Consider the following 13,433-nt stretch of genomic DNA (forward strand, 5'->3'; position numbering starts at 1 on the left):
CCAGTGCTGCAGGCTCAGGTCTGGAGACATGGGCAGAGTCATCCTCCTTGGAGAAATCCTGGGAGCTGCCCCCTGAGCAGCACCACCGGGGTCCAGAGGGCCCCAGCACTCGGTTACCTTCACCCCGTGTGAGGTCCAGGATCCTGTGTGTAGGTCTCAGATGTGACGCAGCCATTCCTCATGCTCCAAGGAACAGGATCAAAAGTTCCCTGGTGCTGCTTTTTCCCCTTCCTTGGGCTGCTCCGGCCCGCAGCACAGTGCCATTGAAGATGGGAGCGCTTTCATGTGGGGATTTCTCTCCTTCAGATCTTCAAAGACCTGCAGCAATCAAACAGGTCCCTGTGCAGGCATCCTAAGACAGAAAAAAGCCTCACTTTGAAAGCATCACAGGCAAAAGCAGCAGCGGGACTTTGTTGTGTTAATTGTTCTGGCTCCACGTTAGGACAAAACGCCTTAGAACTGGTGCTGGCTCCGGGCCCACGGGCAGAAAAGTGCTCCAGAAGGAAAGCTGAGGGAAAGAAAACCACCAAGAGGAGATTCCCACCGGAAGGAATGGCCGGAGGTGGCTGCTGGGGAGATGACAGCCAGCGGGCAGCTGATAGCGAAACCCCAGAGTACCTGCGCGTCATTGAGCTGCTCCGTGCACTGTGCATCAGTAGGAGCTGGCTGCTATGAGAACGAACGTGGCTTTGCCACCACCTCCTTTCCAGCATGCCCATGGCAGGGGTTGGAACCACATGATCTTAGGGTCCTTTCCAACCCAACCCATTCTGCGCTTCTCTGAGAGGGGTTCTATGCACAGCTGTTAAAGAATCACAGACTGGGTGGAAATGACCCTCATCCAGTTCCACCCCTGCCGTGAGCAGGGGCAAGATGCAATGGAGAGCAGAGCCCCATGATGTGCTTTGGGTCACAGGACACGGCTCCCTTCCCAAGCCGCGTCCCCCCAGTCCTGCTCCGAGCCCCAAATATGGGCCCGGCACATCCGTGCTCCGGCACAAGCCCGGGCAGGAGCGGGCCCGCGGGGTGACTCAGCTCCCGGTGCGGGGAAACCAGCCCGGCCGGGCAGGACCTGCTGGGAGCGGTGCTGGAGCCGCTCCTGTTCCCCAGCCCTGACCCAAAGCACCCCTTTTGTCCCCCAGTTCCGGGCACTGGGGCTGCTCGGGGATGGTGTATGGGGACCCCCGGGTGACCAGCACCCATCACAGGGGAGCAAGGGACCCACCAAGCCAGCCCTGCAGGAGCACAGCTCCGCTCCCACACACAGAGGCAGCAAACACAGCGAGGCCAAATGCCCCAAAGATGGCATTTTCTCAGCAGAAATGCTGCTGAGGTCATTGTCACCCACTTCAAACCCCACCCCCCCAAGTGGGATGGATGGAGCTGAGCAGCCTCCGGGAGCTCGGGAAGCAGGGGGGAAGCAAAGAGCTTGTGAATCCTTGGGATGAAAGGGCTGGATAAAAGAGAGCCCTTAATAATAGTGGTGGTCTGAAAGGGGGGCTGAGCCCCCGGCTGGGGGGGGGGGGGGGCAGCTGCAATACGGGGGCAGCGGAAACCAGGGCTGGGATGAAAGGAGCGTTGCCAAGGGCTGGTGCGGGAATGCCGGGAACACGGGCACGGTGCGGAGGGGGAGTCTCAGGGGTGCCTTTGAGCTGAGGCTCCTTCACCCGCTCCTCCAGCCTGGAGGTTCCGTTTGCTCCTCACCCCTGCGCATCGCCCCAGCTCAGCACGAGGGGAGGTTTTCTTGCATCATTGATGAAACCAGACCACAGCACCCCGGGATGCTCCAGAATCAAACCAAGCAGGAGGCTCTGCCTCTCAGTTCAAACCTCAGCCAAGCCTTGGGATGCTCCATGTCCTGGAGCCAAGGGTGCTGCAGCCCCCACTTCACCCTCAGCACCCACAGCGCACCGGGACTTTGCCCTGGCTTAGCTGGATGCCCTCGGAGCAGCTTGGAGTTTCCCAATAGCACGGGAAGCACGCGGGGAATGCACAGTGGGGGGCAGAGCGTATGGGCCCCCCACGGCTTCAGCCGTGGGCAGAAGGGCAGCATTCCTGGCTGGCAGCCCTGCCTCCGTGCCACAGCCTCTCCATGGTGGAGACCTGGAGCATCTCCTGTTAACTCGACTGGAAATCGCTCCAGTGCTTTACAGAGCCATAAAACTGGTTTTGATGGCACAGGAGGAGGAGAGGGAAAAGGAACGAGGGGGAAAGGGCGGGAGAAGAGGCAGCCCCTGGTACCTGTCTCAGTCACGCTCCTGCTCACTCATTGCCCTCTGGGTCAGGGGCTCAGCGCTGGCACCATCACTGTGCTGGGGTACCCCAACAGCAGATCCTGCCTTCACCCATCACCCTCCCACGGGTGCTGAGCCCCCAGCAAAGGGATGAACCACATCACAGCTCAGCACCGCACAGCACAGAGACACCAATTTAAACCCCCACAGTGCATGGAGATTTTACATGCACAGAACACGTGTCCAGAGCCACATGGAGGTTTTACACCCCATAGGACACATGTTCAGGGCTAACTCACACTCAGTTGTAATGGAGTGAGATCCAGCCTCATCCCACAAGATGCTGAGACAGGCACCCGCACCCATCTCACTGGATGCTGAGACAGGCACCAGCACCCATCCCACCTCCCTGTCCCCCCCGGACTGTACAGCAATCACAAGAACAACTTAGATCTACCCTTTGCTTTGAATTTAATGGTTTTTCTCAAGACCACTTTGTAGGGAGGAGGGAAAACCACACCCTGGAGAAGGGAAAGGGCCAGCAGATACGTGGCAATAGTGCAACGGAGCTTCCACGTGTGGCACATGAGACAACAGCACAGACATCTCCACCCCTCCCTAGAGAACCTGCGGGAGGCTGTTACGGAGCCAGACACATCCCGTGCTGCTGCAGCTCTGCACCAAGGTGGGCAAAGGCAATAAATAAAGTGGTGCCTCCCCAAAGGCACTTTTGTTTTCCTCCTTTCACCATTAAAAAGCAACAAAACGCCCCCCAAACCCCCACGTTGGCATCCGAGCTTTCTCAGACTGGGGTTTCGGCCAGATCCAGTTGTGTTTCTCAGTGCAGGGGAGGGAAGAGAGCCAGGGTCGGGGCAGTTTGGACCCGTTGCCAGCACATCCCAAGAGCCCTGAGCCCTGCAGCAGCTTCCAGCCCTCCCCAGTACCCTGCTACATGTCCAGCTTGTTTGAGGTATATCACCTGCCCCACCGTTACCTTGTGCAGCCAAAATACAGTGCAAAGACAAAACCACCCACCCAGCCCCCTGGTTTCACCCTCCCCCCCATGAGATAAGCCTGCTTGCGAGAGGAGGATGGAGCAAGGAGCCCCCGGGCCCCGCAGGGGATCACTCGGGGCTTTGGTCCATTTAATGTCCTGGGGCATCCCCCTCCAATGCCCCCCAGCCCCGCGGGACACAAGGCTGCAAGGTGAATGTGTGGGACGCGGCTCCGCACCCCCAGGCACGCACAGCACCGCGGTGGGAGTGCCCTCAGCTCAGCTTCATGCCAACGGTCACGGCCCGGCTGTAGAGCTCGGTGACGCTGCCGCATCCAGCCAGGGCCGCGCTGCTCTCTGCCAGCGGGCTCCGGCAGTGGGTGACGGTCCAGCGGCGCAGCCTGCGCCCTTCCTCCGTCCCCTCCTCCTCCTCCAGGCGGAGCAGGCTGTCGGCAGAGATGCAGCCCCGCATGCCCCTGCTGCCGGCGGGGATGCGGGCGGGCAGGTCCAGCTGCTCGAAGGACTCCGTGGACAGGATGCTGTCCTCGCTGACGGCGCTGGACGGGCGGGCGCGGGGCGCCTGGGGCAGGGGCACCTCATTGAACCCCCCAAAGCCCTGCCCGGGGGGGCCCTCAGCCTCGGTGCTGCCAGAGGAGAACTTGCCATTGTGCTTGAGGATGCCTTTCCTGCGGGCAGGGAGACCCTGGGCGCCCGGCTCCGGGGAGGGGGTGTCAGCAAACACGCTCCCATCGAGGTCCAAGCTGGCTGCATCCAGGACATCCCCAGACTCGCAGCACTCCAGGGATGAGTAATACCCCGACTCCCTCGTCGACGGCTTCTTCAGTATTCCCTTCCTGGGCACGGCTGCGGGCACTGCTCCGGCGGCCGCGCTGCCAGGCAGCATTCCCGAGGGCAGGACACGGGTGAGACCCGCAGCAGCCGCCTCGTCATCCTCACCCCTCACCTCTCCCATGGGCGCTGCTGCCGGGGGGCCGGGGCCGGGCACCTTCTGCTCGCAGGAGTTTCTCTTCTTCAGGATGCCCTTGGGCCGCTTGAGGATGGACTTGCAGGGGTTCTCCGGGGCCGGGGCCACCTCCTGCAGCGCGTGGGAGACGTCGTTCTCCTTCTTGGACTTCTTGAGGGAGCGCTGCCGCTCCAGGGCCGCGCCGGGCATGTGCTGCTTCAGGAAGCATCGCACCTTGGAGCTGTTCTCCAGGAGGGGCCGCGAGGAGCGGCGAAGCCACTCTGCCACCGTGGCCAGGGGGGAATCGCTCTCCCGCAGCAGCTCCTGCTCCCCAACGGGCACTTTGTAGCCCCAGTTCACCCACCAGTGCGTGGCAATGTCCTCGATGGTGGCGCGGCGCTCCGGGTTCACCATCAGCATCCAGCGGATCAACCCGCAGGCATCTGCGGAAGGGGCAGGTCAGGGGCTGAGGAGAGCACATTGAAGGGAACACACACACAGAGTGATGGGGATCTGCCTACCTGAGAGCTTGGTGGGCTCCCGGTAGTCTCCACTCGTGATCTGCTTGACCAGAGTCTTGTAGTCGTGGCCATCGAACGGCATCGTGCCATGGACCAGGATGTAGAGGAGGACACCCAGGGACCAGCTATCCACCTGCCGGGGGGACAGATGAGCCTGGAGAGGGGGCACAGCAGGACCAGACTGCTCCGGCCCCCACCCTGGCTGCAGGACCCCCCCCCCTCAAGCAGCCCCAAGGGGGGGGGCTGTCACCAGTCTGTGGTTCTGTGAACCAGTGACTTCCCCAAGTCCAAGCAAAGAGAAGACAAGAGGTCCCTGCACACAGGGGTAAGGCACCACCTACCTCCGGGCCCTTGTACGGTCTCCCATTGATGATCTCAGGGGACGCATAGAGGGGGCTGCCGCAGTACGTCTGCAGGAGCTTGTCCTGCTGGTAAACGTTGGACAGGCCAAAGTCTGCAATCTAAAGAGATGATTTAGAGCCGTTATCCAGCAGCATTGCCCCTGAAGCTCTCCAGCTCCAAGCCTGGATGAATCCAGCGCTGTGCTTAGCACCCCAGTGTGCTCAGGCAGCAGCAGGAGCCTGGCTTCCCACCCCTGAGGCTGCTCCATCCCACCCATGGCAGCTCTGTGGCTCCTTCACCAGCACACTGGGAGCAGAGGCAAAGGTGTGGTTATAGAGAGAGCCTCCAGCTCCTTCACAGCCACACGAGGCTGCTTCAGTCCCTGTCAGCTCCACTTAGACACAGCTTTCATCATCCCCCTCGCACCAGCACCTCGCGGTCAGCAGAAGCTCCCAATTCCCAAATCACCCCTTGCAGAGATAGAGCCCTGCAGCCTGCTCATCACCATTTCCAAGCCCAGGCAGTGTCCTTCCTCCCTGTGAGGCTGCAGGCAAAAAAGCATCGCCCAGGGCCAGTGGAGCTGGGAATTTCCCCGGGAGAGCCCTTCCTTATCCAGCCGGTTGGGTTTTGACCTCAGTGTTCAGACTTTGCCCTCTTATCAGCAAGCACATATATACATTCTGGTGTTACTGGGCAGCACTGGGGCTCTGCAGCCTCTCTGGCTCTGCTGCCAGGCACAGACAGCAGGGGCAGGGACCAGCACCCTCCTGGCTCCCTATCCCCTGGGTAAAGAGCATTGCAGGCTAATGGCAGCAGGCCCAGAGCTGACAGATGGTTCTCCACAGCTCCGGGAAGCATGCGTCCTAAGGGAATGGGGTGTTGCGGTCACCCCCTGTCCATCCCCAATGAGCAGCATCCCTTAGGCCCCTGCACTGGGTGACACCAAAGCATGGCCAGGCTCTCACCTTGATGTTCCCATTGGCATCGAGAAGGATGTTCTCCAGCTTCAGGTCCCTGTGGACAATCCCATTCTGCACAAGGGAAGGGGGAGCAGAGGTTACTTTACAGCACATTTGAGGAAGGGAAAGTCAGGCAGCACGGGGAGGTCACGCAACCAGGACGCAGTGACAGCAATCAGAGGAGCAGTAAATGCCCCTGGGTGCACCATGAGGACGAGCTGTAAACCACGTCCCAACACGGGTGCTACCAGCTCCCGGTGCTGTCGGGAGCAGGGTGGCACCCCAGGAACCATCAGCACCGCATCCCAACCCGCCTGCTGCAGCCCTGCCCAGAGCCAGCCCTGCTGGGCACACGGGCGCTGATCCTGCCACCCTCCCGGTGGGAATGCGGTGGGAATGCGGTGCTCACCCACCTTGTGGCAGTAGTAGACAGCTGACACGACCTGGCGGAAGAAGTGGCGCGCCTCATGCTCCGTGAGCCGCTGCCGCTCGCTGATGTAATCGTAGAGGTCGCCCTTGCTGGCGTACTCCATCACGATGACGATCTTGCTGCTGTTCTCAAACACTGCCAGATACAGGGATTGATCTGTTAGAGGGATGCTCTGAGCTCCCAGCACAGGCCTGGAATGAGCGCTGCAACCCTGGGTGGCTCCAACACTTCCCACCCCACTGCCTGTCCCTCGATCTGCTTTGCGGAGCAGAAGGTGTTGGGGTGTCTGCAGGAGGGGATGGCCGGAGCTGTCATCCTCATCCCACAGTGCCACTGGGGCTGCTGCAGCCATAGGAGAAAGGGCCAGAAGGGGACCAAGAGCCGTGGTTCGTCACTAGATAGAGCCCTGCCAAGGGGAAAGGTGATGGAGCTCCTGGTGGGCACAGCCATGGGGCCCTCCTGTTCGTTCCCATTGCTCCCACACGTTCAAGCCAAGAGCTGTTTGCAGAAAGCTCCCTCCGTATTTTCAGCTCCAGCAATCAGTGACTCAGGCCCTGCAAACACAGCGCAGGAGCTGCCAAGCCACTCGCTTTTGTTTGGAGTACAGAAGGACTTTGGATACCTCACATACACCAGTGAGGTGGCACTGGCCACATGCCGGCCCAGCACAATGAACCTGGGCAGATCCAGCCCCATAAAGAGCACGGGCCATGAGGGGTTTAAGCAAAGACTGATCCAGTTGGGATTTGCTCCAAGTCTGGTCCTATTTATAGCTTGAGAAGTTCCCCTTTGGCTGGTGTTGCCCCACACCTCAGGAATGGGGCAGCCCTGGCTATAAAGCCAAGCTCAGCAGCACCAAGAGCTCTCCCAGCACCCTGTGGGTTGGTTTTCCTATGCTCTGGGGAGGAAATGAGGATTCCAGCACTGAGATCAGCTCCTGCCTAAGGCTGAAAGCGTAGCTGCAGATTCCCACTGCTCCAGTGCCATGGTTGGGATGAGCATCCAGCACAACCGGAGCCACGCACAGCACTGGGGTTCATGGGAACCACCTCCCCACCACGGCACATCCTCTCACCAGCTTCCTGACTCAAAAGGCCACGTCATTGTCTGGAATCAGCTTCCCTCTCCAGGCAGGACAGGATGGGAAATGGCTATTTCTGGAGCAGGTATTTCCCCTCGAAGCTGCAGGAAAGTGCAGGGGGGACACCGGCAGCACTGAGTCACTGGACACAGCCAACGGCTTTGGCTCTGGACGAGCAGCGGGAGGAGAGCATGAGTGTGAACCCCACTGCAGATCCTGCTCTGGTACCCAGCCCTGGGATGCCTGCGGATGCTGCTGGAAAGGGGAGGAGAGGGAAGAGGAGGGCTCTCACCTTCATGGACAGCGATGATGTGGGGGTGGTTGAGGGAGGACATGATCTCAATCTCTCTCCGGATATGGACAAGGTCCTGCTCATCCTTGATTTTGTCTTTCCGGATTGACTTGATCGCCACCTGTGGATGGGAACACGCACACAGGGTCACCCATCTGCCAGAGCCAGGAATGTTGTGGCTTCCCAAAGCCTGGTGCTAAGGAAGAAACCCACCCTCTTCTTTCAGGAAGGGGCTCACAAGCAGGACATCAATGGCTCCGCTTCTCCATCAACTCCAATAAACATGAACTTCGGCAAATAGGGTTTTAGACTTCTCAAGTCCTACTTCCCAAGGGAAACCTGCTGCCCGCTCCTCCTAGAGGAGCTCCCAAGCCTCCTCCCGCAGGTAGCGAGGCCCCTGCTCCTCATTTATGTGCCGTGGCTCACAGGAATTGTGTCCCAGGCTCCAGCCGCCGCTGGACCGCAGCCAGCCAAAGGAATGTGACCTGCACACATGACTTGGAAGATAACAGCAACAACAACAACGTCTTCCCGGGGTCAGGAAAGTGAAAAGGAACAAACCAGGTTTTGCTTTCCCTGTAAATGCTTATTTCAAGGAGCTGATTATGGAGAGGTAGGAAAGTTGGGGATAAAGAGCAGTTCCCTCCCAGGCACAGGACTAGGGGAGACCCAGCACTGAGGATGCAGCCCTTTTCCAAGCTTTTCAAGTTGTCCTCTACAAGGAAATTGAAAGAGGAGGAGAAAGAAGAGTAAAGGCTGGAGAATAGACGCCTTCTAATCCTCTTTCAAAGGAGCTGAGGAGAGACAATGTGCTCCTAGGGTTGAATTTACAACTGAATCCAGCAGAACCTCTTTTATTTCTATCAGGCAAGAATGCAGAACAGCATTAATCCTGCAAAGAGACCCCCACGCTGGTCTCCCAGCAACGGGGAGAGGGGCCATGGGCACCCATCAGCCCCCACAGCAGTGATGCTCATGGCTTCACTGCACAGGGACCTCCTCCAGCTTTGGCTGTGCAGGATGGGTGCTCAGCTGTGATTCCCTCTGATTTAGGGGGGTTGGAAACCTCACTCCTTGAGGCCCACTAAGCAACAAAAGGCTCAGAGCAAGGTTGCATCCCTTGCTAAGCCAAGCCCATTGTACCCACAGCAGGTCTCCAGATGCTAAAGCAGAAAGAACTCATCAGTGTCCTCATGGGAGAAGGACGTGCCCAGATAGGCACGGGAGAGGTGACCATGGGATCCCTTTGGCCTCAGAGCACATCTCTGCTGCACTGGCCAGGGCAGGGGGTACCCCCTCTGCATCATAAGAGCATGGTGCCTGCACCAGCCTTATGGCTTGAAGTACCAAAGCGGGATGGACTCTGGCCAAGGGAAGTTCAATAACCCCGGCCCAGGTTTCTGTACAAAGCAATACTGAAAGTGCTTAATAGCTTCTCGAAAGCCAGCTATTCTTTTCCATGACCTTTGCGCTAAGTGAACAGGTTAAAGTTTAACAAGCTTTTTGCTCCTGACCCCCACTAGAAGGCAGACAAAGCCTTTATGCAGCAAATCAGCCTCTCCTGCCCTCCCAAATTCCTCTTGGCTCACTCTATTCACCTCCCTGCTAGGGCTCAGCATCCAGCCCAACACATTTGCTTGCTGATCAAGGTGCTCCTGCACATCCGCTGAGGAGCCAGGGCTCAGGACAAGATCCACAGCCCATAAAAACCCCGGCGGCTCCAGGCTGCCTGCGCTGGGAGCCTCAGGAGATGCCATCGGCTGCATCCAGCAGTGCTGGAGAACGCCCTCGCCTCTGAGCCTGCAGTTAGTGACCTCGGAGGCAGCCAGAGCAAGGCTGCAGCAGCAGGGAGCAGGTTTAGGGCACTGTTAGAGCCCAGGGCTACCCTTGCTGCGTGCTGCCTGTGTAACGGGCACAGCACACAGCGCGGGCACGGCACCATCAGGGTTCGCATCTACAACAGACACTGAAGCAGCCGCTCAGGGGGGGATGATGCATCCACGCAGGCAGGGTGGTCCCTGCCAACCCTTCCCTCCCCAGGGATGCTGAGAAGCAGCTTTGCTCCAAAACGTCCCCTACCCAAGAGGGTTGATGGCAGAGGTTCTCCCCTTGGGACAGAAGAGGCCAAGCCTGCCCATCCTGGAGATAGGGACCAGCAGCTTCAGGGACAGACACTGCCCCAGCCTACACAGTGCCTTCACCACCAATGCTATGAGAAGAATCTCCTGCAGGAAACAGCCCCAAGAAATCCCATTGTAGGAGCCTGGAGAACTTGAAAGTACTTTCCAAGTCAAAGAGGCTTTAATTAAAGTTTTGGGGGCAGAACAGGTATTTTCAGCAGCTGCTGAAAGATGCATTAAGCTACAACCCCAGGCAGCACTTCAGAAGTTGTTCCAGATTGCAAAGTGCCGCATTTCATGCTCCATGAAATATGGATTACAACCCACTACGGAAGAGACCGGGGTTCACCCCTCACTGGAGATCAAAAGAGGCTTTGCTGCTTGGGAATATTCCAGGTGCTGCCTTCCCCTTGACACCACACAAGCCCACAGACTCTGCAAGTGAGTCCCACAGGGCCCGGATGCTGCCATGCAAACAGGTACACAGGGCAGTTTGCACCACCACGGCACACGATGCTGAGCCTTCAGCCCAGAAGATGTGGGGGGAAAAGAAGAGGAAAAAGGAAAGGGAAACAATCTGCTTGATGCTTCAGGGACACAATAATTTTCTAAGGGCACACATCAAAAGGCATGAGCATCATTTCACCTAAAGGCTTTCTAACCACAAAACATGGCGTTTTCAGACAAAGGATGTTCATGGAAACCCCCCAGAATCAGCTGCAGGAGCCTGGTCTTTCCTGCAGTTGACCAATTGATCAGACACATCTTACTCTAGGCTAAGTCCTGGCGGGTTGGTGCAAATTGAGAGGGAAAGAAGCAAGCTGGGCAGTACAAAGATGGTTCAATATTCAGTGCATCTGACAGAGGCAGTTTCTGAGCAGCCAGAGGCAAACCCCATGGATGGAGCAGCTCCAGCTTTACAACCTCAGCCGGTACCATGGGATCCCGCGAGGGGTAACCTGCGGACGTGGCACTACCTGCTCTCACACCTCGGTGTTTGGGAAGTGAAAGCCACTTAAAGCAGGAGCAAACAAGCACCGCGCTCCGGATAAACTGCAGATTAACCAGGTCCGGAAACGCCGAGTGCTCCAAGAAGGAATTTGTGGGAAGAGGAGAGATCTGCGGTTAAACCTCCTGCTCCTATCCGGCCAGCCCGATGAGGCCCTCGTTAGTCAAAGCTGTGACTATCTCCTACTGAGGAGTCACTGGTCTGCCTGTTCAGTTTGCATTACAATAGCCCAATGCTGCTGGTCAAAGGAAGCCCTGTCCTGAGGGACTCCCACACATAGGCAGGTTTTCCTGCAGTTCAGATTCCCTGCTCCAGCTTTGTGAGGTGCAGGCAGGGAAAGCCAAGATTTCTCACCCATCCCGAGGGGAGGGATCCTTCTAGGGCTGTGGGTGGAAGCTGCATTTCAAGGCCCTGATTATGCAGCAAAGCAGCAGCTTCTTCCGAATCAGATCAGCTGCTGGAAGTGGTGGATATGACTTAATGACGAGCTGTCGCCTTACACAGGAAAACCTCTCAGATTCAAGTTGTTTCCCTTGCCATGCCTCTGCAGTGTGTTAGTGACCTGATCTCACACCCTGCTCTGCCCATCTGAGCCTGGCTGGAGCAGTCTCACTGCTCACAGCGAACCTCCTTGCTCATCCATGGCCTCAAGGCTGGTGGATGTGCAAGTGCCTTTCCTGGGGTCCATCCCACACGCTGCGTGCTGGGGATGGAACAGAGGCAGGGAAATCTCAGTCATTTTCCCCTTGTGCCCTTGCAGATTCCCCAAGGATGGGGCTGCGTAGCTTCAAGGCCAGGTTGGACGGGGCTTGGCGCAACCTGGGCTAGTGAAAGGGTGTCCCTGCCCGTGGCCGTGGATGAGCTTTAAGGTCCCTTCCATCCCAAACCATGCTATGACAGCAGCACCCACTTCCCTGGGGCGTCCCTCCACGCTCCCAGCACTGCACCACTTTGCTCTGGGTTGAGCCACACATCACACAGAGCCGTTTGATTCAGAGGGGTCGGGTGCTGCTGGTGTGTGCCAAATCCAGCCACGAACCGGGGCGAGAGGAAGGGGAAAGCCCTTCAGACTCGAGAGCTGTGTTTGCTCTGGGCTGCCGGATGTCTGCGGGCTCCTTTCACCAGGAAGCCCGGCGCGGTCAAGTGGGCGAGAGGAGCTGCAGCCCCCGGAGGTGCTGGGTCTCTCCGCACCGCTGCCTCCCCGCACATTGCGCCGGGGGGAGCGGGGCCGGGACCGGCTGCGGGGCCGCACTGGGGCTAGGGAATGGGGTGGAGGCACCGCGGCCGCGCTGCTCAGCGCGAGGGGATGCTCAGGAAGCCCGCACCGGCCCCACAGGAGGATGCGCGGAGGCTGCAAGGGAATAAAGGCTCCTCACCAGCTTTCCGGAGCGCTCCCGGGCTTTCTTCACCTTCCCGTACGTTCCCTTCCCCAGCGTCTCCAGGAACTCGTAGCGGTGCTTGAGGTTGTGCTTGTGGTGGTGCCGCTTCACCGCCTGCTTCTTCATCAGCGGCCGCGGGGACTTGGTGAGCTCCGCTGCCAGCGCTGCCCCCGCCGCCCGCTCCATGCCCCGCTCCGCGCCCGGCTCCAGCTCCGGTGCCGGCTGCGCCGCCCGCCCCGGCCGCTAAAAGCAGCGGCGGCCGCGCCCCCCCGCGCCCATTGGCCGCAAGGCGGCGGCCGCCCCGCCCGGGAGCCGGTGCGAGGAGAAGGGGGGGGCCGGGCTGCGGGGAGACCCCACGGAGGGGGGGACCCATGGGCCGAAAGGGAGAGCGCAGAGTGCGGGAAGAAGGGGGAGCCGCAGCCCGGGGTGCGGGGGGGCACCCACAAGCTGGGTGCGCGGAAGTGAGGGGGCAGAAGCAGCGCAGGCACAAAGGGGAAGCAGCGGCTGTGAAAGAGTCCCACAGATTACGGGGAGCTGAGGAGGTTCCGGATGATGCAGGGAGGGACTCGGACCCAAAGGCTGAGAAGAGGCTGTGATTTCATTACGGGGTGCCCAGAGAAGCTGTGGCAGCCCCATCCCTGGCAGTGCTCAAGGCCAGGCTGGACACAGGGGCTTGGAGCAACCTGCTCTAGTGGAAGGTGCCCCTGCCCATGGATGAGCTTTAAGGTCCTTTCCATCCCAAACCAGTCTGGGATTCTATGATTCTAAGAAGCGCAGGACCAGAGCACTGGGAGGATGCAGAGCAAAGCGCGCCTGGGTGTCTGACCCCAGGAGAGATGCAGGGACACAAGGCAGGCAGATGCACAGCCAGCCGGGACACACACACAAGCTGCAAGGGGCCACAGCACCAGGGACTCAGAATAAAACATTTCTTGAGGGCAAAATCAGCGAGAGTCCCGGGCAAGCACAGCCGGACCACGCTCATCCCAGGACCATGCTTTCCCTCCTGGCTGCCCGGCTTGTGGGGGTAGCACTGGGGGAGCATATCTGTGGCTGCTCCGGTGCTCCCACACAAAGGCTTCTCCCAGACGCTTCTGTTCGGTTCCGC

At 59.1% G+C, this 13,433-nt stretch overlaps 1 protein-coding gene across 1 annotated transcript; it reads right to left on the reverse strand.

The window, feature by feature from the left end:
* Positions 1–3,502: 3,502 nt before the first annotated feature.
* On the reverse strand, positions 3,503–12,511 carry NUAK2 (NUAK family kinase 2; the record flags this gene model as incomplete). The annotated part of the gene is made up of 7 exons (XM_080632943.1): positions 3,503–4,635; positions 4,714–4,846; positions 5,055–5,174; positions 6,021–6,086; positions 6,428–6,579; positions 7,818–7,938; positions 12,323–12,511. 7 exons carry the CDS (start codon positions 12,509–12,511, stop codon positions 3,503–3,505), a joined length of 1,914 nt encoding a protein of 637 aa, XP_080489069.1.
* Between the last annotated feature and the right edge of the window lie 922 nt (positions 12,512–13,433).

Source organism: Psittacula echo (genome assembly GCF_963264785.1).
Source record: "Psittacula echo genome assembly, chromosome: 22".
Lineage (NCBI taxonomy): Eukaryota > Metazoa > Chordata > Aves > Psittaciformes > Psittacidae > Psittacula > Psittacula echo.